General features: G+C 37.5%; 5 protein-coding genes across 7 annotated transcripts; 2 read left to right on the top strand and 3 right to left on the bottom strand.

Annotated features, from left to right (window-relative positions):
- The first annotated feature begins 37 nt into the window (after nucleotides 1–37).
- On the top strand, nucleotides 38–4,725 carry LOC111487181. Its single transcript, XM_023134470.1, has 4 exons — nucleotides 38–210; nucleotides 286–2,648; nucleotides 3,772–4,082; nucleotides 4,284–4,725. The coding sequence occupies exons 2-4, from the start codon at nucleotides 439–441 to the stop codon at nucleotides 4,622–4,624; spliced, it is 2,862 nt and encodes a 953-aa protein (XP_022990238.1). The 5' UTR covers nucleotides 38–210; nucleotides 286–438; the 3' UTR covers nucleotides 4,625–4,725.
- Nucleotides 4,685–8,772, bottom strand: LOC111487183. 2 transcript variants are annotated; one of them, XM_023134474.1, is made up of 4 exons: nucleotides 7,258–8,770; nucleotides 5,761–7,095; nucleotides 5,512–5,638; nucleotides 4,685–5,070 (listed from the first exon to the last, which is right to left on the bottom strand). In XM_023134474.1, the coding sequence occupies exons 1-4, from the start codon at nucleotides 8,017–8,019 to the stop codon at nucleotides 4,805–4,807; spliced, it is 2,490 nt and encodes an 829-aa protein (XP_022990242.1). In that variant the 5' UTR covers nucleotides 8,020–8,770; the 3' UTR covers nucleotides 4,685–4,804. The 2 variants fall into 2 exon arrangements, with proteins under 2 accessions (XP_022990242.1, XP_022990243.1); XM_023134475.1 differs by lacking the exon at nucleotides 4,685–5,070 and adding an exon at nucleotides 5,174–5,335 and having other exon boundaries at nucleotides 5,462–5,638; nucleotides 7,258–8,772.
- Nucleotides 8,773–9,478: 706 nt separating this feature from the next.
- LOC111487251 (organelle RRM domain-containing protein 1, chloroplastic) lies at nucleotides 9,479–13,478 on the bottom strand. Of its 2 annotated transcripts, none has more exons than XM_023134608.1 (9): nucleotides 13,080–13,478; nucleotides 12,880–12,977; nucleotides 11,503–11,743; nucleotides 11,309–11,406; nucleotides 11,163–11,226; nucleotides 10,420–10,511; nucleotides 10,277–10,345; nucleotides 10,089–10,195; nucleotides 9,479–9,996 (listed from the first exon to the last, which is right to left on the bottom strand). In XM_023134608.1, the coding sequence occupies exons 1-9, from the start codon at nucleotides 13,430–13,432 to the stop codon at nucleotides 9,916–9,918; spliced, it is 1,203 nt and encodes a 400-aa protein (XP_022990376.1). In that variant the 5' UTR covers nucleotides 13,433–13,478; the 3' UTR covers nucleotides 9,479–9,915. The 2 variants fall into 2 exon arrangements, with proteins under 2 accessions (XP_022990376.1, XP_022990375.1); XM_023134607.1 differs by having other exon boundaries at nucleotides 10,420–10,509; nucleotides 11,149–11,226.
- Nucleotides 13,479–14,469: 991 nt separating this feature from the next.
- LOC111487295 (nifU-like protein 4, mitochondrial) lies at nucleotides 14,470–18,847 on the bottom strand. The gene is made up of 6 exons (XM_023134670.1): nucleotides 18,612–18,847; nucleotides 18,371–18,532; nucleotides 17,313–17,488; nucleotides 15,980–16,083; nucleotides 15,781–15,892; nucleotides 14,470–14,761 (listed from the first exon to the last, which is right to left on the bottom strand). The coding sequence occupies exons 1-6, from the start codon at nucleotides 18,808–18,810 to the stop codon at nucleotides 14,693–14,695; spliced, it is 822 nt and encodes a 273-aa protein (XP_022990438.1). The 5' UTR covers nucleotides 18,811–18,847; the 3' UTR covers nucleotides 14,470–14,692.
- Nucleotides 18,848–19,223: 376 nt separating this feature from the next.
- LOC111487248 (probable sodium/metabolite cotransporter BASS4, chloroplastic) lies at nucleotides 19,224–26,095 on the top strand. Its single transcript, XM_023134604.1, has 14 exons — nucleotides 19,224–19,459; nucleotides 19,566–19,671; nucleotides 19,773–19,880; nucleotides 19,964–20,031; nucleotides 20,719–20,797; nucleotides 21,708–21,766; nucleotides 21,849–21,917; nucleotides 22,814–22,927; nucleotides 24,274–24,295; nucleotides 24,505–24,572; nucleotides 24,892–24,977; nucleotides 25,103–25,232; nucleotides 25,628–25,729; nucleotides 25,811–26,095. The coding sequence occupies exons 1-14, from the start codon at nucleotides 19,271–19,273 to the stop codon at nucleotides 25,880–25,882; spliced, it is 1,272 nt and encodes a 423-aa protein (XP_022990372.1). The 5' UTR covers nucleotides 19,224–19,270; the 3' UTR covers nucleotides 25,883–26,095.
- The last annotated feature ends 388 nt before the right edge of the window (nucleotides 26,096–26,483 follow it).

Consider the following 26,483-nt stretch of genomic DNA (forward strand, 5'->3'; position numbering starts at 1 on the left):
TATATATATGGTGGCGGTCGCTCTTATCGTAAGAACTAGTGTTTATTCATCGAACAAATTAGGTGAAAAGAAATCTAGGTCGCTGAGCAATTGTTCGTCTTTGATTCGTGAATTTCGGAAACGGGAGCGAGAATTCGGTCATCCGGCAGGCTTAGGCGAAGGAGAATCACTGACAGACCATCAATGGATCCTCAAGATTTACCCGCGAAGGTTTGAAAATTTTCCCAGTTTGATAATCCTTCTGTCGGATTTTCGTTGGATTTATGTTGCAATTTTTTTGCTCAGATAGCGCTCCATACTCCTGTTTGATATTTGGATAGTGTGATTTAGGGCATGGGAATTGAAGTTTTTTTGACGGTTTAGTGCGAATCGGTTTCGACCATTTTAGGGTATCATTCAAACGCTTCGTTAGGAGTAATTTCTAATAATTAGCTAAACATGCAATGTCGAAGGCGTGAAGATTACTATGTTAGGGAATCGGAAAATATGAAACTACATGCTCAGGATCGGCTTCATCTGGATCATGGTCGATATGTTAAGCCCCGACGGGAGGCACTGGATCGATCTCCGTGTCTTAGAAGGAGTTTGAGCCCTCACAGGATTGGTGACTCCTGGCGCGAAGTGGGTTTGGGTCAGAGGGTTGACACCATTGAAAGGAGGGACGAGGATTGGCGTCTAAGAACTGGAAGGAACAATGATATCGGGTCAAATGTACATTCTTATGGTCAAACGAGGGAAAGGCCTAACTACAACGAAGTGTTCCTGCGCAACGATCACAGGCAGCTTTCAGAATTGCAACGAACCCATGGTTTATCTGAGCCAAGGAAAATTTCGGTGGAGGATGAGTTTTTAGATTATAATCAAGACCTTCGGTATATGCATGATGATTTGAGAATTAGGATAGATAGAGAAATTAATCAAGGGAAATGGTCCGATGGTAGTAGACAAAGGAGGATGAATCAAAAACTTTTGGCTGCAGAGGAGGGCGAGATGGCAATGGGGTCCTACAATTCACATTTGGATATGAATCCTGCATCAATTTATAGAGACTTCTTACCATCTTCCCAGAGTTCGGATATGAGAAGTCTCGACAATGAAAGATTTAAATATCGAGATGATGCAGTTTCAGATAAATCACAAGGTGCAGATTATCATGAAGTTGAACCAAACCGCAGGTTTCCTTCGAGGAATAGTGAATATTCTGCAAGCTCAGGATTTTATTCCAGAAAATATGAGAGTTCTTTGTCAAGACCATTAACAGGCAGGTGTTTAGAATCTTATCAGGATGGCCAGTACCTCCAAATTTCGGATGAGTTTTCAGAAAGGAGCCATGGAGATTTTGTGGACACTAAAGAATTTAATTCATATGGGAAAAGGACCCTTGTAGATTCACCCATGGTTGGAGGAAAGAGGAATCTAACTCCTCATCAACAAGGCACTAATAGTTTCAGGAGGGAGCATGGGAGCTATTTTTATTCTAAACCCGAGGGAACAGTGAATGATTCATATGCAGGTCCGTCTCGAGTGATGCAGAAAATTACTCAAACCCGTAATTATATCGATTATGATAGTGCAATTGTGTCTGGTCGCGGAGACTTTTCAAGACCAAAAGTTTTGAACGATAGTTTGCTGAAATTACCAAATGTTGATGACTCGTATGCAAACCATAGAACTGGAATAGCACTTGACTGTTATAGACTTAGAAAGCAGACAGTTTTAGATTACCCTGATATAGAATTAACAAAAGCAGTGAACCATGGCAGTGAATATGTAGGTACTGGGTCCATCCATCTTGAGGTGGGTAGGAGAGTAACTCAAAATTACAAAGAGTCACCCATTAACCCTTCTCAGTTTTGTCAAAACTTGCATGCAAGATCAGATTATGGCTCTGAAAGAGACGTAGGTCCACATCTTTCGAAAGAGAGGTTGCATGAATCCTCCATGTTCAAGTGTGATGGAGAAGCTTACAGAAATACTGAAAGCCTAGAAAGAATGACAGAGGGTCTTTGCACTTATAACTTGAAGGATCGGGTGCCAAAAAGAAAATATTTTGAGGAAGATAGGAATTTACTCCATCATAGAATAGGAACATCTTGTGATTATATGCCCAGTAAGGTTGTGGATCTATATAATAGTGGTGAAGAGTGGATGGATGACGAAACCAATCGCAGATATATATCCAGGAAAGCAAAATTTGACCACAACAAATACAGGAAGCGAAATAAGAAATATGATCGGCATAATTTGTATGCTTCTGATGATTCGTTTTTACATGAAAGCTATTTGGATAATGCTAAGAAATATGAAACTGGTCCTAAATATATGAAGGGCAATAAAAAACAGGGTACATCAAGCTGGATCAAGTCACAAAATGTTGATCGCAGAAATAGTCTTCATAAACAGCATAAAGTTTGGAATAAAACCGAAGGGGAAAATGGTTATGTTTATTTAAATGACGATGACTTGTCAGATGATTTGGTAATTCCTACGGAATCTGAACCTCCCGAGGATTCTGAAAAGTTCAATCAAATGGTTCATGAGGCCTTTTTGAAGTGCTTGAAAATGTTGAATATGAAAGCTAGTGTCCGAAAAAGGTACAAGGACCAAGGGAATGGCGGTAGTTTATATTGCATCGTATGTGGCAGAAGGTCTGTCTTCTTACTTATTTCCTAATCATGGAGACTCCATTTCATATATTGACTCAAGAGTATCCTAAATGCTATTGTGCAACGTATTTCAAGCTAGATTATGAGAATTAACCTTCAAGGTTCTGTTCTTTAAGTTTCTTTGGGTTATAAGAAGGATATGGATGTTCAGATTGACCTTTACCGATGTGTCTGTCTGTGTGTGCCTTTTTAGTTATCACTTGTTAATGGTGGCGAGTATATGCTATAAAGTGCACATCAATTTGATTTCTTTGGAAGGATAATAAAGAGAATAATGAGATCACTGGGGGATCAGAAGGCTCCTTGGTGCATAGGATCATCCCATTTTTAATGTTTTAGAACTATAAGAGCAGTATCATCTTGTTGTAGCATGGTCCGGGCTAGAGGGTTTGGTTTGCTTTTTTTATCCTCGTGATTAACCAGTCTCATTTGTTATATTTGAACGAGCAGTGGATGTATAGACAGTCCACTTTAGCAAGAATTAGTTTTGCATGAAGATATGGCTTCCTTTGATATTTATCATTGAGCCAGAACTTTACTTTTGGAATATTATTTTCCTAGCCATTTTGCAGAATTTAGGAGAGTGTGTATATCTTAGCTTGGACTTTCTGTGATGCATATGATCTACATTACTGTTTGTTGGTAGCTTATTAACCTATAATGGTCATTCTTTGACATGTATATTAATTATCAGTGAAGATAGGTAGAATTGGTTTGTGAGGTGTCCATCTTAATGCGAGCATGTTAGAACTATTTGATAGTTACTTTCCAAAGAGACTTCAAGGATTTAACTGTTTAGTAAAAAAAAACATCAAGGTGAATTGCTTCGTAATAGAAGTGGAATTGGCTGTATCCAGTATCTCCATGGGTGAATGTGGAAAGGTGAAGGACCTTTTTTTTTAATATTAATCGAGGCCATGGGGGGTTTAATCGTCAACTGAGTGATTTTGATAGGTTCTTTCAATTGGAATTCTCATCTGCTGTTGCCTACCATCTCGTCCTAAATCTAGCACCTTTTACAGACGTGCTATATGTGCAGCGGGAAGTATCGTATTTTTTTAACTTTATATAATTAATTCCAGCTTGCCTATTTGTGTCCTTGCAGCTACTCGAAGGAATTTTTGGATACTCAACGCCTGGTAAAGCACGCCTATATGTCCCACAAGATCGGGTTGAGGGCTCAGCATTTAGGTCTTGCCAAAGCCATATGCGTTTTGATGGGGTGGAACAGTGCCCTTCCCCAAGACACTGTAATATGGGTTCCTGAGGACTTGCACAAGGAAGAAGCTGTGGTTCAGAAGGAGGATCTTATCATCTGGCCGCCTGTTATTATCGTCCGCAACATTTCTATGTCACGCAGCAATCCTGGAAAGTGGAAAGTTATAACAATTGAAGCACTCGAGGCTTTCTTAAGAAGTAAGTGATCTTTCTAATATATCATGTTAAATAGGATTTTTGACCGACGATGATAGCCATAGGTCTAATGATTGTGGCTTTACTGTATCTCAAAGCATGTCTAAGACTTCAAATTAGCAGTTTTGCAATAGAAACTGATTAGCTATTCACAATAAGATCCGGGCGTGACGAGGTCGTGGATTTAACGCTATTGAATGGCAGGTAAGAATTTGCTGAAGGGAAGAGTCAAGATGAGTTTAGGCTGCCCTGCAGATCAAAGTGTAATGGTGTTAAAGTTCCTGCCAACCTTTTCTGGTTTGACAGATGCAGAAAGACTCGACAAGTTCTTCCTTGAAAAGAGACATGGAAGAGTGAACTTTGAGCAGTCGAAGGGCAACAATGGCAAAGGGAACGATGTTGGAGATGCAACAGAAAGAAACGAGATCGAAGAGGAAGAAGTGCTCTATGGATACTTGGGGATTGCAGAGGATTTGGATAGTGTAGAGTTCAATATAAGGAAGTCGAGTTCGATAAAGAGCAAAAAGGAAATTTTGGAGTTGTAAAATCCTTTTGTAGTTGTTTTTATAGAATGCCAGAAGATATTCCAACACGGAACACGGAGCTAAATGAAAATTTGAGATTCTATTTGTGTTAGTTTTTAGAATTTGGCTCATTGTACAGAATAGAATGTACACATTGATGAAATACTACACAATAATTAAGAACAGTTTGGATCCAAAATTTTATTCAAGATAGCATGAAGCAGTAGCAGCGGCGGCGGCCGCAGCTGCTTCAGCTTCTAGCAGTTCTGATGCTTGAATTGCTTCGGCAATCCTAAGTGCCGTCATGGCTTTGTAAGTTGCCAAATCTGCATTCTGCAACAGCAACTGTGCCCTTTGTCGCTTGCTTACAGCGGTTTCAACGCATCGGTCTGCCGCTGCCTTCACTTCTTCGTACTTTTGCACACCGTTCTGATGATGCTCCATAGCATCTCGTCTCGAGAATATATCTGCACATAGATCACTCGAGATTAACATAACAAATCCAATGCTAAATACACTCCAACCAGAACAATGTAACTCATGACATATTGTCAACGTTACCGACCCACTCTTGGGGCGAGTAGTATTCAGAAGGTGGGTGGGTAAAAATAAGGCGGGTGGGTAAAAATAGCTGAAGTATGTGGAGATTCACAGAGAGCAAGTGGGTGATGCCAAAATTATCATAAAGATTAAATGATTCTACAAATTGCTACACGTTATCGATGTTTTTTATGATACCTACCCGCCCTTATCAATGTTTTTTACGATACCTACCCACCCTAATCGATGTTTTTACGATACCTACCCGCCCTTATCGATGTTTTTTACGACACCTACCTGCCCTTACCGATGTTTTTTACGATACCTACCCGCCCCGAATCGATTCTTTTAGTTTACGAGAACAATACCTTCTAAAATACTTGATTGGGTAGCTCTCCCCCCACATCCAGATTGGCTAGGTTGTCTTTTGAATGACCTTCTTCTTCGCATGATATGTTTAGGGATCACCGGAGGTTTCCTCTTAGCCTGATGAGCCTGAAAGGAAGATCATCCAAACAGTTCATGCACAAGTTTAGAAACTTCAAAAAGATGAAACCATTCACATACAAGTCTTAAAAGTTAAAAGGAAACCCGGGTTTGAAGGATACAGAAAGTACCTGGAAAACCCTGATCAGAGATGACTTTCGTTGTTTTCGTTTCTTTGTCCAATAAGCAAATAAAGACTCGACTATCGACTGGCTACCGAGATGCGTGCATATATCAGCAGGTGCTTCCTCATTGGAGAAGGCATCTGGATTATTGAAAAATCCTTTCTCAAAAGCATCGACCATCAACTCGAAATTATCCACTGAAACACATTCATGGTGATTGTCTGTTGCGACAAGCTCGTCATTGAACTTGCTTAACCATTCCTCATCATCAGAGTCCATGTCGTAATTTGCTGTACTCTTTGCCATTGCTCTGCATACCTCATCGTCGTTTACAGAGATATACATATCTGGCCTTCGAAAAGAAACACCGCTACTATCAACATAACCTGGGACTTCGGATACTATAGGCACAGGAATAGCTTTAGCAGCAGAACATGGGATATTGCGATCGGAACACTCCTTGTAAAGATCCTTGAAAATAAACCAATCCCTTCTATTAGGAAACTCTAGCTTCCAACCGTTATCTGATGACCACAAGATTGCATGTGTAAAACGATTGCATGAAGCGGGCTTCATGACTTTGTCTGCTTTGAATGTGTATCTAGTTGAACCATCTTTCTTGACAACTAGAAGCCATTCACACGATGCAGAAAACTCGAGCACGATACTGGCTCCCTCTTCTCTCAAACATTTATCAGATTCTACAATTAATATATTTGCATTGCAGCACGATGAGCTAACATCCATTGCCGATCGCAATGCAGTAGAACTCTCTTCTCTGATACGTCCAGCAGAGTCTCTCCGTGCCAAGTTCTTGTGCCTGATACAAGATGCAGCAGAAGGAAACGATACACTGCGTTTCATATCATCAGCCCCTAAAGAGCCAATGGCTTTTTGCATAGCAGCAAGAGAATGGCTTCTTGGTCTCCTCATCCCCCGCGAACTTCTCCTTTTCCTTATGCCACGAAAGCTGAAACCATTTCGGTATTGCAGGGTCCGACTACCTAATCTTGAAGCTCGAACAGATGGATGTGAAATGGATCGACTCTTAGTATGATCGACTCCAACGACCATACTTTTGCATTCCAAAGAACTTCCAGGAGGACTGGAAACAAGATACTCTTCATTACTGTCTTCTTCATTATCACTACTCATATCTACATCTAACTGATTGTTATTATATACTAGACGAGCCTGAATCCAAGTTACTCTAAAAAGCATCAAGGAATGCAAGTGCATAAAACAGAGAGGAACAGCGGAAAAATCCAAATGGAACATCGGAATCGACTGCACGGCCCCGAAAATCACACACATGCCGGAGCTTCCAATAGGAGGATAACTCTGAAAGACAGGGCAAGATCAAAACAAAGAAATGCTTACTTGAATCAAGAAACAACAGAAGGTAATCTCTATACCCATTTCACAAATTTCTAACACAGCACACAATTCTATAGAAGCCAAACATTTTTATTAAAGAACAACACTTGGATTAATATGTAATACCTGCAAGAAACGCATTCCCTTAGAAGCAAAAACATCATGAATTGGATTGGACAATAAAAATGCAGAAAACTTAGCCATCCCCAGCTCTGGACTCTTTAAGTATCTAAGAACTGAGAGCATAAAATCTGAAAAACAGCCAACACCATCAAGATCACTCCCAGAAAAAATAGTGAGAACCCGGTCCCGGGGCGGCGGCAGTGGCCGTGGCCGTGGCGAAATGCTCTGCTTATGGAAATGAAGTTTAGCAGAATGGCCACCTGCTGTGGGCTCCCAATGTTCAACAGTGTTCTTCCTCGATCTCTGTCTTCGAATGAATCGAAGTCCAAACATCCTATCCATTTCATCAAAAACATCACCATTTTCTGAAAGACCCCTCTTCCTCTTTCTTCTATAAACTTCACCAAACATCCGATCCACATATCCAAATTCACCATCGCCATTGATTCTTGCCAAAACCTTCACTGGCTTAGGCACTTCCGCTACACAAGCATCATCCTCCTCCTCACGAATGTTAACAACGACAACCCTATTTGGTTTGACATTTCGTATTCCTTGCCACTTACCATGGAAACTAACCTGGCCACTTCCGCCCCCATTCCCTCTCTTGTCGACGACAGGGAACCAATCAGAGACATCTTTAGTCTTCTTAAGCTTCGCTTCAACCGATTCAATGCAAAGCCGTCTTCCAGACCTTAAAACTCTACCTCCATCAACACCTTTCAATCCAATAACTCTTGTCCTTCTCATCCCCACCGTCGGCATTGTCGCAAGGTTATGAAGAATCAACACCACTCGACAATCAACCTCTTCGAATTCACTGACGCTGTACCCAAACTCCGATCCGCCACCGAACCGGCAACCGTCGCCAGTGCTTAACAAGCATCCATCTCGATCGATCGAACAAGTGACTGTATACACGACGATCCAGAATTTTCAAATGAAATCCAACTCGAATTCGAGACTTGGCGCCAAATAATTCGAAGGGGAATAAAATTAAAAATCAAACGGAAACATATAGATAAACATCCAGAAACGAGAAAACTACAAAAACCTCCACCGAATCGCACACTACTCTCATTCAAATCCAAAAATCCAAAATAAAAAAGAAAATCAAAAGGGGGGAGGGGGAAAAAATCAAGGATCCATTTACAGAGGCTAAGAAAAACCCGAAAAAAAAAAAAAAAAAAAAAAAAAAAANCAAGAGGAGGAGAACCCGAAAAGGAATCCCAACGGTTAGATCCGAAAGAATGATCGAGAATCGGTGAGAGTGAGAGAGTCTCGTGCAAACTGACAGAGCAGTTGAGAGAGAGAGAGAGAGAGAGAGAAGACGGCTAGGGTTTATGAAAAAACCACTGGAAGTGGGGGCGGAAAGCAGGGGGAATAGTGGTCGCCGACTGAGAATAGCCGTTGGATGAAAAGATGAACGGTCAGATTCTCTCTAGGGGGTGGAGAGGATTTGGATTCAGCTTTCTTCTAGGATACCTTTTTTTCTTCTTTTTTTTTTTTTTTTTTTTATAATTAATTTTGCAATTTTTAAGGAGGGGAAAAGAAAAGGCGGGTTGATATTTTCGAGTCCGCGAATTTTAATGAATTTACTAAAATAGGCCTCAACGTGGCCACGTAGTTGGACGACAGCTGGCATTATTAAAAAATTAAATAAGCTATTAAACTAATTTAATAAAATTATTTCTAATTAATAATTTGAACTTTTTTAAATCGCCGGATTTGTAATTGAACAGGTCAATTTTATGAATAAAAAATCTTAAATAAAACTTAAATTCCATCAAATTTAACATAAAGATAAAAAGTATTTGGAATTTTAATTTCAAATTTGAAAAATAGAAAATAATAATAATAATAATAATAATAATAATAATAATAATAATAAATATTTTTACCTGACATATAAAGAAAATTCCGGCGAGTCTTTTCTTTAAACAGAGCAAAATTAAATACTTGTGGAGATCGGGAGAGACTTCAGAAAGAAAATCGAGATCGGAGATGTGTGTGGAATACATAATTTGGCTCTATTATTTATACCTATTTTTTTAATATCTAATATATTTAAATCATAAAATCTTAACTAATTCTGTTTTAAAAGATGCATAAATCAAATATTAATTAAATTCTTCAGTTTAAATTTTTATTTCATTAACTAGGTAGGTAACTTCACTATGGTACCAAAGAGTGGCCTACAAACGCAATTCTATGACCCAAAAGGTGCAATGAGGTCGGTTCGTTTAGATTGTCATTTCATAAACCGTAGCAAGCTACTGCCAACCACTGCCTAGTCTCGATTTTGAGTCGGTCTGGATGCTAAATAAAGAACATAAGCTAGATGAAGAAACAAGAAACAAGAAACAAGAAGCCCGACATCCTTGGTTTATATGTCTCATCACGGAGGTCGAACCGAATGGACTAAATCTTACCTTCTTAGTTTTTATATATATTATTTTCACTCTAAAGGTCTAGAAGGATAAATTAAAAAGAAGACATATTTTAATCTTTTTAAGACGGTCATAGACGAGGCGACCAAGTTCGTCCTTCCCTCACCTTAGATCGGTACTCAAATATGGCTAGCTATCCCTCTAGGCTCAAATTTTGCTAGACTACTCAAAATTCGACGTTGAAGTACACAAATATGTGCTCTTTTTCGACCTATGGTCTAGAGCGGTTTCCACCGTATCTCCGAGGGCTCGGCTTGGCAACATCGACAACTATCATCCAGCCATTGATGATCTACATCAACCACACACACATATATATGCAGCATGAACCAGATGGGAGAGAGTAGAAACGAAGAGAAAGGGAGAGAGTTCATGTTTATTCACCTTGCCATTCATCTCTTTGAGTGCAGCACCAGCAGCTTCCTCTGTTGTATACTCTATAAATGCATACCCTTTGGACCTTTTGGAAATCTTGTCCATTATTATTTTAACTGCCCATCAAACCAAAATGATTTTGCCTCATGAGAAAACGTCTAGTTCGAACTTTAAACGACGAGATCAATGCAACATACCTTCGACAAGCTCACCGAAGCCTTCAAATGCTGCACGTAACGTTTTCTCCGATGTGTAAAACGAAAGACCTGTCCAGAAATGATTGATAGTAAATAAGACGAGTGTCCGAACACTGCGATGAAGAACATGCCAAGGTTAATACCAGTTATAAATAGTTTCTTTGTTTTCACAGGAGTAGTTTGATTTGTTTCTGAAGAATCTGGCAGATCCAAAGGATTCTTGGCAACAGTACCTGAAAAATACAAGTAATTAATTCAAAGGAATCACCATGAAGAAGATAAAATTATGACTCTAGTGAATGTTCTTGATAATTTTTTAAATAAGAAACCGAGCTTTCATTGAGAACAATGAAAGAATGTATGAAGACATCTAAAAAAGTAAAGTCTGTCTTCAACGAACTTCAATCCAAAAGAGTAAGATTCAACTAATTATTGCAAAAAGTTTGATACCTCGACGATAATAACGAGGCATTAAACCTCGTCATGTCCCACACCTCCTCCAAAAGCCTCTCAACCTCTCTAAAGATCCTACTAATCCTCTCGAGCTACACTATCCCGTCCCACGAGGTAGTGAAGGAATAAGTCTACCACAACACTCTTCTCTTGTGAGTGTGAGATCCCACGTCGGTTGGAGAGGGGAACGAAACATTCCTTATAAGGATGTGAAAACCTCTGCCTACCAGACACGTTTTAAAACTGTGAGGCTGACAGTGAGACGTAACAGACCAAAGCGGACAATATTTGCTAGCGGTGGGCTTTGGCAAATATATTGGGTTTATACCAACAATTTATCCTAACATTTGTGTCTTTTGGGTAATTTTCATTAATTCAACTAGGAGATATATGGTATCCTACGGACGATCATATCTTACCATGCAACTTCGAGCCATAATCCTTATTCTCTGCCTCAAAGTTTGCATCCAGCTGAACAGATAAAACACCAGGAACACCTGCATATTGTGAGATTTGCATAAGAACCCAAAGAACTATACAGAAAAATGTCTAGAATAGCCATTGGAAACAGGACATTACCGGTTAATTCTTGTGCGCATTCCTCGTCCAATTCACAACAAAAGCCGAAGTTAAACTGCCAGGAAATATGATATATACACATTTGTGCATCCTTGTCACTGCAGATAATTGGCATAACAAGTCTTGAGGACAATGAAAAAATATCATAAACAAAATGAAGCGGCAGCTTTTGTTATATAAAATAGTAAACTTACTTCCCCAGAACTTTAGTCAATATCTCAACATAATAATCAACCATTTGTGCCTTGGTAACCACCCCGATACCTGGCTTGTCAATTCGAACAAGCCAATTATTCGTTTTCCCTGAAGGGAATAAGAGTCTACCACCGTTTTGAGGGTCCGATTTCGGATTCAATTGAGGTGTTGATGAACCATGATCCTTCTCTGTGGAGCTGAAGTTTGGGTCTGGCTTAACAGATATTACCCCTGGTACTCCTGTAACACATGCTCGAATGAACATCAACAATGATTGCAATGCCTGGTGAGAATTTAAATTTGTCTTTTAAGCCAACCGTTAGAAATAAGCAATGAATCTACCAAAATGGTGAGTTTGGAATGACTTTTTGTAATAACCCAAGTCCATTACTACCAGATATTGTCTTCTTTGGTCCATTATGTATTGTTGTCAATCTCACGGTTTTAAAACGTTTCTACTAAGGAGAAGTTTCCACACCCTTATAAGAAATGTTTCGTTCCCCTCTCCATTCGATGTGGGATCTCACAATCCACCCCTTTGAGGGCCAGCGTCTTAGTTGACACATCGTCCGGTGTCTGGCTCTGATATCATTTATAACAGCATAAGCCCACCGCTATCATATATTGTCCACTTTGGCCTATTACGTATTACGTATTGTAGTCAGCCTCACGGTTTTAAAACACGTCTGTTAGGGAGAGATTTCCACACCCTTATAAGAAATGATTTGTTCCTTCTCCAACCGATGTGAGATCTCTCAATCTACCCCCTTAGGGGTCCAACGTCCTCGCTGGCATATCACCCGGTGTCTAGCTCTATACCATTTGTAACAGTCCAAGCATTGTGAGATCCCACATTAGTTGGAAAGGGGAACAAAACATTCCTTACAAGGGTGTGGAAACCTCTCCCTAATAGACATGTTTTAAAACTGTGAGGCTGACGACAATACGTAACGGGCCAAAACGGACAATATCGGCTAGTGGTGGGCTTGGGCTATTACAAATGGTATCAAAGTCAAACACCGGGCGGTGTGCCAGCGAGGATGCTAGCCCCCAAGGGGGTGGATTGTGAGATCTCACATCGATTGAAGAGAGAAACGAATCATTCCTTACAAGGGTATGAAAATCTCTCCCTCACAAACACGTTTTAAACCTATGAGAATGGCTACGATACGTAACGGACCAAACCGATAACTATCCAAAGCTCTCCTAGAAATGGTCTTGAAAATCCTAAAAACACTAAAATGCTCTAAGGTGATCCTAAGAGAACAACTTACTAATACTGCTTCGAAAGTTTCTTAAAGAGTACTTTCCTTTGAATTACTTTTTTTAAAAGTTACTATGCATAATCATACGACACAACATATGTAGAAACTTACGGGCGAGCTCGATGGATGTTTGTTCATCAATATCGCAGCAAAACTCAAAGTCGGTATCCCAGGAAGCATCATAAATACACATCTGAGCATCCTTTTCACTGGACAAATAATCACAATTCAAAAAAAAAAAAAAATCAGCAGAAAAAAAAAAAAAGAAAGGATAAATCACAATGAAACTGGAAAACACGACGAACACTCACCTGCCCAAAACTCTTTCCAATGCTTTAACGTAATAATCAACGATTCCTGGCTTTGAATCAAACCCTGATGGAGGTCTCTCCATGAGGACCCTCCAATGGCGGTTTTCGCCGATGATCGGAGACCAGAGAGAAGAAGTAGAAGGTGTGGATGAGGAAGCTAAATTAACTATAACAGAACAGCGAAGCGGAACGGTGGAGTGTAGATAAGAAGAAGAGAGTAAGAATTTGTTCCTTTTGCTTGGTGATCGACGGAAATTGATGTTAATGGCGGAGGATTGGAAATGAGTTTTGCAGGAATGGAATGAAAATTGATTTGATGTGCTAACGGTGGCTGAGGGCAAGAGCAACTCCATTGAAGCCGCTAATGCGATAGCCTAGCTTGGCTCGGGTTTGCCTGCAAATGAAGAACGGAAGGATAATAACAAAAGTCGTATATATATATATATATATATATTATTTATTCTTTTTAGTATCGTGTAGACGTGCACGTGCTCATGCCCATACCTCGTGTGAGGGCCCTTTATAAAGTGTGATTAAAATTAATAATTTAAAAGATTAATGACCAAATTGAAATTTAATCTTAAAATTAGTGACTGTTTAGTACATTTAGCTCCAACTTAATATTTTATGGACCAATTTAATACAAAAGAGACCCTTATAGCCCTAGAAGAATCTTGATTGATTTCCATTACACTCGTCTACAGCTTTTTTGATCGTCTTCGGCCAGATACAGTGCCCTCGTGTATTTTGTTATATCACAACTAAAACTTGAAAAATCATATCAATTAGAGGTTACTTGTAACCGTCCAAGTTAATTGTTCATTGCTAGTAGATATTGTTTTATTTGAGCTTTCCTTGTCAGCCTTCCCCTGAGATTTTAAAACGAGTCTATTAGGGAGAAGTTTTCACACCCCCTTACTGAGATGAGATTTCACAATCCATCCCCCTTCGGGACCCAATTTGCTGATACATTACCTCATGTCCACTCTCCTTCGGAGTTCAACCTCTTCGTTGGCACATCATTCCGTGTTGACTCTAATACCATTTATAATATTGTTCTCTTTAAACGTTTCCGGCTAATTCATGATTTTTTCAATTTTATGTCTAATAGGTAATGTGATATTCTTTTTGTTCATTTTTTTTTTGACTAATTTATCTATTAAATATAAAATTAAAAATTATGTTTAATAAAACCCTAAATTTTCGATTTTGGGTTGTTCGAGAATTAAAAAAAAAGATCAAATAAAGTCACCAAAAATAAAAATTCAATACCTATGAGATGCTAACAATACAAGCAATATTTGAACTCGTTTCACCATTTCAGTGTATAGAACAAAACATCATATTGAATGTACAGTCGAAGCTCTCTTTACATTATCGTATGTTCATCAAGTCCAAAATAAAGTCCATGAAATCCTAGTTACGGTTCAATATTCACAGATTTATTTTCTTAGCGAGGAATAAAAGTAACACTAACTCTATAAACTATGGTTTTTTAGCTTGTAGGCTTGTAGCTTGACCCGACGAAGAAGGAATCGACCAACTCGTACGTGTTACCCTCGAGATTGTGTTGTGGGTCAACGAAACAAAGAACAAATCGACCAGCTCACCTTTTACTCCATCTGGCTGGTTGACTTTACATCGTCTTCCTCGATGTCAAATACTTGTTCCACGCCCTTCACCTATAAATCCAGAATAGACATTTAAAAAGATACTACAATTCTCAGAAGCATAAGAACAAAAGAGGAAACGATCTATACATTAGGATTGGGCTACGCAGCTTTGAAACATTATTCTGTTTCTATTTCTCCTCTTGAAGTGATTCGCTAACTTGGCTCTGTAGGGGCAATACCTTTTTCTTATCAAACATTCTCTGTTTCTCAATGAGTTCTTGTTATCCAATAAGATCATACGCATTCCATATGATAGTAAAACATGAATAGTAGTTGTGAGATCTCACATCGGTTGGAGAGGGGAACAAAACATTTTTTTATAAGGGTGTGAAAACATCTCCCTAATAGACACGTTTTAAAACCGTGAGGCTAGATAATATCTACTAGTAGTGGGCTTGGGCTGTTACAAGTGATATCATAGCTAGACACCGAGCAGTGTGCCAATGAGGACTCTGAGCCCCCAAGGGGGTGGATTGTGAGATCCCACATCGGTTGGAGAGGGGAATGAAACATCTCTTATAAAGGTGTGAAAACCTCTTCCTAGTAGACACGTTTTAAAATCGTGAGGTTAATAGTGATATATAACAGGATAAAGTGGACAATATCTGCTAGCGGTGGGCTTAGACTGTTACAACATGTAATAACTTTCTATTAACATGGTGCATAATTAACATGGTGCATAGAAGAAGAAGACTATATAACGGAGGGATAAAGAAGTGGAAAACCAACTTTCTAGTCATCACAATAAGATTCAACCTAAATTATATCGATGCAATGTTCTTCCACTCCTATTATCTAAAAAGAATAAGCCCTTCCATTCCAGCTGGTGTGAATTCAACAACAATACTTCCATCATGCAACTAAATGTGGGTATTCATATAGAAGATACTGCCAGCATAAATATCAGCAAACAAAAGCAATCAATATGCGTGAGCAATTGTGCCAGAAATGCTGCAAGCGGAAAAATGGATATGCTTTGCATTGAATGTGAGGTAACTACAAATATAAAAAGATCATATAACCCTCACCTCAGGTACATAATGCATCAACATATTTTCAATGCCAGATTTTAGAGTGACAGATGAGCTTGGGCAGCCGCTGCATGCTCCTTGCATTCTTAAGTTGACAATACCAGTTTCTCTGAAGAAAACAGAAATTCAAAGTTCAATCGATATAAGCAATATGATACTTTACAGAACACCTTAAACTGAATCCAGCAAAACCTACTCATCATATCCCCTGTACTCAATATCTCCACCATCATCTTGCACTGCTGGTCGAATACGGGTCTCGAGCAGCTCTTTAATCATAGCAACAGTTTCAGAATCATCCTAAAAAGTAGGCACATGTGGACGGATCTATTATGAACTAAGTTGAATCAAATTACTAAATTATAAGAATATATCATGTTTCAAATTCCAACATGACAAGTATATGTTTTAAGGAAAGATTCAATACTTGTAGTATGGCAAGCAATCACACCATGAGGTCAAATCTCAAAAAAATAATATTACGAAAGAAATATGACATCTGATAGAAGACGTTGACATAGAAATCAAGTTCTTAGCTGAAGTTGAATCCAAAGGAGTAAGATTATAATACAGTAAGTTCAATAAGAATAAGGAGCAGGAGTCTTCAATAGAACTGCAAGGCATCGCTTTGTGCCATTAATACCTAAGCCTCAAGCACTTTGAATCTGAAGTGTGATGATGTAAAATGTTCATATTTCTATAATTAGTATTTAAGGTGATATAAATAAGTATGGCTTCACCAAGGAACTCTCATCCAACCTAGTATTACATTATGTAGTGTAAGATCCCACATCTCTTGGAAAGGGGAACAAAACATTCTTTATAAGGGTGTGAAACTTCTCCTTAGCAGATGCGTTTTAAAAACCTTGAGAGGAACCCCGGAAGGGAAAACCCAAAAAGGACAATATCTGCTAGGGGTGGGCTTGAGTTGTTACAAATGGTATCAGAGCCAAACACTGGACAATGTGTCAGCAAGGAGGTTGAGTCCCGAAGGGAGGTGAACACGAGGTGGTGTGCCAACAAGGATGCTAGGCCCCAAAGGGGGTGGATTGGGGGGTCCCACATCAATTGGAGAAGGGAACGAGTTCCAACGAGGACGCTAGGCTCTGAAGGGGGTGGATTGGGGGGTCCCACATCGATTGGAGAAGGGAACGAGTTCCAACGAGGACGCTGGGCTTCAAAGGGGGTGGATTGTGAGATCCTACAGGGAGGAGAACGAAGCCTTCTTTATAAGGATGTGGAAATCTCTCCCCAGCTGACGCATTTTAAAAACCTTGAGGGGAAGCCCGAAAGGGAAAGCCCAAAGAAGACAATATCTACTAGCGGTGGGCATGGGCTATTAGTATAGCAAGAGAGGAAAAAGAACATCGTAGAAGTGCAAAGTTCGCAATCAAAAAGCAACTTAATATAAAATTACCATAAACATCCTCAGACAACAATATGTGATCTATAAAATTAATTTATTTCTTAATGAGTAAAAATCTAAAAAGGAAGAGCACTAATTTGCAGTAAGAACTCAGAAGATATACTTCATTGATAGCTGTGTCCATGGCAGCAGCAGTTTGAGAGTCTAGAAACAGTGGTTGCCCCGAAGAATAGAAGTCCATGATTGCAGCAAAAATTTCGGGCTTCAGGAAATCCCAAGAAGCATCATTTGACTTTCTAACAGTAACAAAATCTGATCCAAAGAAAACTCGAACAACACCTGCAAAGCAAACAAGTAAGCCCCACACCAGACATCAATGAGATCAGTGAGAATATTTGTAAACCATCACTAAGTCATTGTAACCGATGAAACTTCAACCTACCAATTCAACAATGTCCTTACATATGGGAAAAATGAAGCGAAAAAATTATAACTAGAGTTGGTTAACTTAAATTTACAGTTATTTTTTGTAAGAATCCTCCATAACCTAGAACTTGAGTCGTAGCACTTATTCATTATGCCACGTGTTACAATCGCACTCTTACGAGGCGTTTGTAAGCGATTGTGCAGCACTCACTCTCACCACTAAGTGAATCAACCAACTTAAAATTGTGTCACCTTCAACCTGACAATGTATACTCAAATCTCTGGCCCCACTTTGAGAAAAAAGTTTTAAAAAACAGGGGTAGAGAGAGATTTTAGAAAGAGAGTTTGAAAGCAAGATTTGAAAGAACTGAAGAAAACAACGTATGGCTACAAGAAAACACCACGACTTGCATATAACTTAGGGTAGGAAAAACTGACAAACTAGTTGTATCCTCCTATAGTATATTATGAGGCATTTCAAGTTTACTAGGTCTACCAAATATAAACATGATTCTACCGTATCGTCATACATTTAAAGAAATACAATAAGAATGCTACATCATGAAAACAGTAAAGGAAAGAAATAAAGTGATACAAGGCCATGCAACCATGGGCAACCCACCTTGAACAAACATGACCATGACTGCGACACATGCAACTTTTCTATTCCTACAATTCACTTATTCATTCTAACAAATCCTTAAAAAAGGCACACAAAAAAAGGAAAAGGGCTTTGCCCAATCGAAAGTCCAACAGAAACCCAAAAGGATAATAATATAAGTTCAAACTACGTACCATCAACACCATAAAGGGCTCTCGCCAGTGGGGAGTTCATAGCCGAACGCGCATTAGGAAAATCAGCACTCCCAACTTCCATAACAGGCTTTCCAGGATAGAACATGAGAGACGAAGGATTGGGCGTTGATTGAGTTTCGATGAACATTGTTCTTCTCTGTCCTGAATGCAACAAAATACAACAGACTATATACACATAATACGAAACTTTTCCATTGCTAGTTCATCAAATTCAACGCACCTCCGAATCGGTTCCATTTCCAGGAGCGCAAGTAAGAATCAGAGCAAGTTCTAGACGATACAGAATCGGAAGCAGCTTCTTCGCCGCGGAATAGAGAAGAAGTTGCTGCAGCAGAGACAAATCGGATCTTCCCAACGCCTCGAGGATTCAATCCCGGAATTCTTCGAGCTCGCACAATCAAACTCCCTAATCCCCTCATCCTTCTCTCTGATTTTGCAAAAGGCTAAAAGAATATGTTACTAAATCCACGAACATCTTTAATAATTAATAATATTAACGAATAAAAATTAGTAATAATAACCAATAAAATGATAAATAAAATTAGTTAATTTAATTTCTAAACTTTTTTAAATTAAAAATTTAATCTTAAATTTTTTTTATTTTTTAGAAATTCACATTATCTCCTAATACATAAAATAATTTTTTTTAACCTTCTTTTAGGACATCAAATTTTGATTTATGTAGTATAAAATAAATCATGTTTAAAAATTTAATTTAATTTAATTTAATTTAATTTAATTTAATTTAATTTAATTTATGCCGGACAAAATTAATAAATTTTATATATGCATATATAATATTATATATATATATAACGGAAAAAGAATTTCTGGTTGCAGAATAACGCTGCTTGGTGTTCACTCCTGCTCAGCAATCCCATGGCGATGGCGGGAACCAATTCCCTCCACAGCCTTCTCGTTTCGTCTCCTCGAACCAATCCAGCTGCCTTCCATTTCCAAATTTCTCGTTTCTCCTCTAATGGCACTCTATTGCGTACCAGTTCTCTTGCTTTGAATCGCAAACGCCGAATTTCTTGGCGCATCATAGCCTGCGGATTGCCCAATAAGGTTAAGCTCTCTCTGTTTGTATCTTTCTCAATGATGAAACTGATGCATCCGTTTCTTTTCATTGCATGTAATGGTTTTGAGATGAGATTCTATCACTGTGTTTCAGAAAGATGACGGTGGAGGGATAAACGAATCTATCGGTGTTTCGGGTTCGGGAAACGAGGTGTTCAAGGCTTTATCGAATTTCGCAAATAATAATTTTCTTCCTCTAGGTAAGGTTGCGTGGTCGTTACTTCCATTCGACTGGAATGATTTTTATTCTGTCTGCTTATCGTGTTTTTGTTCCTTCCCCGTCCCCATTCACAATATGCAGCACTTGTCACTAGTGTAATAGCAGGAATTGCAAATCCAAGCCTTGGTTGTCTTGCTGATAAGTATTATCTCTCAAAGTTTGGCACATTTGGGATATTTGTCATCTCAGGTTAGGAATTGTTACTTACTATCCACATAAACTGTACATTTTGAACTGTAATCCGTTATTTGATTTATGATGTGATTATGCAGGGTTGACATTGCGTACTTCAGAAGTTAGTGCTTCAGTGGAGGCATGGCCTGTTGCAGTCTATGGGCTTGTATGATTCTGACTTATAATCTTCCATTGTATTTTTTTAGCTTGTAAGTTCATTCTTTGAACGCATTCGTATGTTCTCAATATTTCTAATTATGTTATTATATATATATATATATAGAACCTATTTTTCTATTATTGGCGAAGTTCCTTCCCGCACCTGTAAAAATTCAATTTGTTATCTGTTTCATTCTTTTCTAATGCTCATGTATTTGAGTTGATAATGTGATTCATGTTACGTGATTTCTTATCTCCTAGACTTTTATTTGTTCATCCTGATTTTAGACACTGACTAGTTTGAAGGGGCTTTCTACAATGAGGTTGGATGGATGTTAGGGTAACAGAGGATTTTTTTCTTTGTGTTGGCCGTTGGGGGTGGGGTGTGATGGTTACTCTTTTAGTACTCACTGATCTCGTGTTTTGGCATAAATGAGGGATCAAAGAGAATATTGTGGAACTTGTCACTAAGAAATGGCTCGAATGGATCTTGGTGTATTTGGGATGGTTCCTCTTAATCGTAATAAAAGATGTTTATTTGTCCTAGTTTCTTTTGCAAATAAACTGAATAACCTTGCACAAGGGTAGGTTTTTGGCGTATTTAATTCATGGGTATGATTTGCACTATTGTTGTATCAGTTTTGGTATATTTGGTTTAGCTTGTATTTACGTTCCCTCTATTGTATATTGTCAGGCTTCGATTCTTTTGCTTACTCCATACTTTTCCAGGCTGATATTACAAATTCATCTTCAACCTCAAGAATTTGTAACAGGTTTGTTTATACTTTTAGCCATTGAATGACAAGTTAGACATCTTGTCATCAGACCGTTATCCAATTAAGGACTGGGTAACCATTTGGATTTTCTTTCTATCTTCACCTGAAAATTGAAGTTGCTAGCTTCATGATGTAAGCATAATACTCCGAAACTATGATTTGTTTTGTATTTAGAAAAGAAAAATTAGAACTATCACATGCAATGTTAAATTGAGAGTATGTCGGTGTAAGACAAATTTGAAATTGGTTATCATAGTCTTATCTAGAGTTTGGTCTAATAAAGGTTTGTGTAGTGGCCATATGTGCTTCCTAGTATTTACTATACTTAGTAGTCCAGTTAGCCTTAACCAACCTCAATGAACTGTTTGCATGGTTAATTGAAAAATCAGTTGCTTATTCAAAATATACTCATTAACACAAGTGGCCTAATTTTCCCAGATAGAAAATGCATCAGGTTAACAATTTTATGAGGATTTTTGTTTTTGTAATCACTGTTGGTATATCATCTCTTCTTAGGTTAGAGATCGTCTTCCTTGTCCTTTATCCGGCAGCAAATGCACTCTAGTATTGCTTCAAATTGATGCTATTATAATAGGAAATGATCATTGAGAACAAGGTACAAATTCAAATTACTTGAGATCTACCATAAGCTTAATGCTTCTTATTTGATGTGGAACTCTAAGAAATTACACACTGATTTGACATAAAATTGCAAATATCAAGGAGGCAATTTGGAATCATTTTTTAGATAAGAAACTCAATTTCATACATATGGTTTGGTCTCGATATGGATTAGTATGTAACTCTTGCATGAATTCTTTTATGGTTTACTCTCTTTCTTTTTTGAGTTAGAAACCCGCTTTTGTTTAAACAAACCATCTAACCCATTGTTTTTCACTGTTTATAGGATTAGCAATATTTACCTGCATGCCTACTACATTATCAAGTGGCGTGGCACTAACACAGGTACAAAAGTTACATCCCCCCCAGAAAAAGAGATGTTCAATACTCTCTGTTCTTATTGCATTTATATGCTTTTCAAACTCAGCTTGCCGGTGGAAATTCTGCACTTGCTCTGGCAATGACAGTGATATCAAATATGTTGGGAATACTGGCTGTAAGTTGAAGATATATCCTTCGTTTTGTTTATTCTATCTAAGAACGAAAAGAACGGCATTAACTTAGAAAAATGACTGTACTAATTTTCTAAATCCACTTTCAATGCTATTTTTCTGGAATCATTTTCAAAGAAGTGTACAACTCTAAAAGCATGGTCTTTTGCAGTTTTTAATCACCTATAGTGGTCCTTTATATGATAATTTTTGGTTCGAGTATAATCTGCATTCATGGTGGATGCCCTTGTACCAAAACATAATTACAGGGTACCTAACTTTGATCAATTGTGTATGCCAGTCTCTGATAAGTTATAATTATGCTTCACATGTCAGCGACTGCATGATGTTTAAAATCATACCGTCCCTGTGAATGGAGGTCTCTCATAATCATTTCTTAAATGTTGAGGATTGCTCCATACATGCTTCTGTACACAGGATTAGGTTGTAAGGGGAAACAAGATTTGATTTCGCAGAATTCAGCCCAATCACCCTTTGTGAAGAGATCATTAACCATATGTCTAGTATTTGAATCAGTTCTATTTAAGGACTCTATCCAACAGAAAAGCCAATGCTTTATTACTATTATTATTTTTATTATTCTTATTTTATAAGAAATAGTAGACTCCCATACATCCAAAAATCCCCTCTACCACTTTTTTCCAGCCACCTTTTTTTTTCCTTTCCTTTCCTTTCCTTTCCTTTCCCATAGAGCTACTTTCACGACATTCTTACACACATGAAAAGGGTACATAAGCCGGAGGGAGTTGACACGTATTTTCTGGTGTTTTTCTCTTTTATTCCGTGACATAAAAGATAATCTGTTCATCTCCTTAATTGTTACATTACTGCTATCATGACTTTCATATGCTTTTTTTTTTTTTTTTTTTTGGCATTCTAGATTCCATTTTCCATCTCGAAATTTATAGCTGATGGAGTTGGTATCACTGTGCCAACGAAGGAGTTACTCAGAAGTCTTGTTCTTATGCTGCTAATTCCTCTCATTTTTGGGAAGGTGAACTGCTATTTTTTTCGAGAATCTTTGTTTTTTTTTTTTTTTTTTTTGGCATTCTAGATTCCATTTTCCATCTCGAAATTTATAGCTGATGGAGTTGGTATCACTGTGCCAACGAAGGAGTTACTCAGAAGTCTTGTTCTTATGCTGCTAATTCCTCTCATTTTTGGGAAGGTGAACTGCTATTTTTTTCGAGAATCTTTGTTTTTTTTTTTTTTTTTTTTGGCATTCTAGATTCCATTTTCCATCTCGAAATTTATAGCTGATGGAGTTGGTATCACTGTGCCAACGAAGGAGTTACTCAGAAGTCTTGTTCTTATGCTGCTAATTCCTCTCATTTTTGGGAAGGTGAACTGCTATTTTTTTCGAGAATCTTTGTTTTTTTTTTTTTTTTTTTTGGCATTCTAGATTCCATTTTCCATCTCGAAATTTATAGCTGATGGAGTTGGTATCACTGTGCCAACGAAGGAGTTACTCAGAAGTCTTGTTCTTATGCTGCTAATTCCTCTCATTTTTGGGAAGGTGAACTGCTATTTTTTTCGAGAATCTTTGTTTTTTTTTTTTTTTTTTTTTTTTTTTTTTTTAATATATGTGACTATCTGGGCCGAACATGTTTGCACCTCAACTATTCTCATGAGACAATGGTCTGACCTTACTAATTTGCAAGGTAACTCCTAGAATATTAAATACTAGGTAGATAACCGCCATGGCTTAAACTCGTGCTCTCTATTTTCTTTGGAGAATCTATTCGAAGAAGTTTGTCTAAAAGCACATTATATCTCTTTATTACAAGCTATTATTGTTAATAAATGGATGGTAGGGATGCGTGTGTAGCAGATTGTGATAAAGTTGATGTAATTTACTGAGCTTTCTAACCATGAATATACATTTTTATATACATAAGTTACTGCTACTTATTTGTCTTGACAGGAAAATTTCATCTTAGGCTAATGTAATTGCACGAGGCTTCAACCTCCAATTGCAGAAGCAAACTCTAGATTATCAACTTGGCTTTGTCATGTAAAGGAGTTGCTTACAATTTAGTTACTTATTATCCTTAAAAGGGGCATTATATTGGTTTTTTTTATAAAAAATAAATAAATAAAACCGACTCAGTTTTAAAGACGATTTCCTATTTTCTCCCTACCCTCCACTTCTGGTTTCTTTTTCCTAAAAGCTTTACTTTAAGTTGTCATATTGCAGAAAATTCTTTGGTTTACCATGAAATAGACCTTGCGTACAGCTAGTTTTTGAAATATGTTTATGCCACTTTTTTTGTCCTCTTTGCTATCAAATAGATCTATTATTTATTTGTTCCTTCTATCTTTTTCTTTTTCCTTCGACAGATCTTGAGAGAGTCATTCAAAGGTGATTTCTTGTCAGTATCATTCACTTTCTTGAGTTCAAGTTTGCTTCTTTGCTAGCTTTCATGAAGTGCACGGACTTCATTTAGCAGAAACTGTTTGCAATGGTTGCTCATCATCTTTAGTGTTTAACCTCAGAATGTTCTTAATTTTTATAGGACAAATTTTCTTTAAGTTCCTGCTAAGTTATTGTTTCTCTTCTTAATCTTTTAGGAGTGGCGGACTTTGTTGATGGAAATCGTAAACTTTTTCCAAGGATCAATGCAATTCTTCTCAGTCTTGTGAGACACTAATTCATTATCATCGTCACTATTGTTGTTTCACTTCATGATTGATCGAGTACTGTTTCTCCCTAATACCATATTTGTCTATATGTAACTATTAAATGTTTAATAGTAATTTCTGATTCCTTACATTTTACGTCCAGTTCTTCTAGAAAGTAAAATAATTGCTTAGTATAATGGGGGTAGACATGTTGATAACAAATAATTCTCAGGTTCTACTTGGACGAGTGGGGTTCGATAGAAGAGTGTTAATATTTTTATTTTATGAGATCGTTAATTTATGCTCTTTAATCAGATTATAACATTTTAAAATTAGGTGCCATGGATGCAAGTGAGCAGATCAAGGTCGCTACTTCTGATGGTCAAGCCTGAAGTATTTCTTGTAGCCATAGGAATGGGAACGTATGCTACCAGAAACCCTTCCTAGTTTCCTTATCCTTGCCTAATAAAGCTTTGAATTCACTGATCAATCACCCTTTTCTTTTAGATTAATGCCACTAAAGACTAATCGACTGTTGTATTTTCAGATTCTTGCATCTTGCCTTATTAGCCTTTAATGCTCTTGGTGTACGAATCCTAGCAGCCATTTCTGGTGGCGACGAATCTGTTTTCTCGAGGAGACGAAATGTCAGCGCCGTTGTTCTTGTGGCAAGTCAGGTACGTAGATAACAAAACAAAGAAACCTATATAAAGTAGTTGGAAGTAGTGTTTACCAACCTAATTTTCAAAAACCAAAAATCAAAGTCCAAATGATTACCAAACGAGGTCCAAACAACACGTTATTGCAAAGATATGAGAAATCAGTCACAGACGTACACGAGTACCTTTTTGTGTGCATGGTTGTGGAGATTTATAGCTCGAACACTTTAGCGTAGATAATATGTTCAACATGTTCTAGACGCTCCTGAATATATGTTGAACACTTGTCAAATATACTAGACCTGTTAGTCTTAATCGAACAAATTAAGAACGTATCTAACGCTTATCAAACACTTGTTCATTCATGAATGATATACAATATCATAGAGCTCAAACACCCACATTCTTTGCAGAAAACTCTGCCTGTGATGGTGGCAGTCGTAGAACAGCTCCACGGCGCGCTTGGCGTATCCGGTTTGCTGGTTCTTCCATGCGTGGCAGCACATATAATCCAGGTTTCTTAGACTTACCCCTTCAATTATCTCATCATAGTTCCCTTATCAGTTCAATTGACACGAAAGTATGCTTATTTGTAGATTATCATCGACTCCTTTCTCGTTAACTTTTGGTTTCGTTCGGACTCGTCAAATAATGTGAAGGTAACCTGATTGATACAAGGAGTTCGTTTGTTAGATATGTGTTATTGCACATTTATTCCCCTACTAATTCCTTTAAAGTTCCTCGAGTGTTATAGGTGTAATGACTTTTTGAGTGAGTAAATAATGTGTAATAGGAAATTATGGTGCTATGTATGGTTATTTTATAGGGTGTTAGGGACATCTCCCGAAATTAATACACTATTAAAGTCACATTTTTACGAGACAACTTGATAAAATTATTAGTTTAAAAGTATAGTTTATTGAGGCGTTTTAATGAACTCTCCCTCTATTTCTTTTTTGTATTAATGGTTTAATTATTAACGCATGTTTGGCATATTTTTTATTTTTGAAGTTTTTGAAATTTATGTTTTTTTTTTCTTTACAATTTTTTTTTAAAGTTGAGCTAAATTTTGTAAAAAATAATCAATTTTTTAAAAGTAGATAATAAAGCAAGAACCACTTTAATTTTAAAAAATCTAAAGTTAAAAATAAAAAAAACTTATTTTAATGACATAAAAATCTTGATAAATGATAACTTTTTTTTCGTATAAATCATATCTAGTTTTTTTTTTTTTTTTTTTTTTTTTTTTTTTTTTTTTTTTTTTTTTTT

The sequence above is a fragment of the Cucurbita maxima genome, unplaced genomic scaffold, assembly GCF_002738345.1.
Source record: "Cucurbita maxima cultivar Rimu unplaced genomic scaffold, Cmax_1.0 Cma_Scf00012, whole genome shotgun sequence".
NCBI lineage: Eukaryota > Viridiplantae > Streptophyta > Magnoliopsida > Cucurbitales > Cucurbitaceae > Cucurbita > Cucurbita maxima.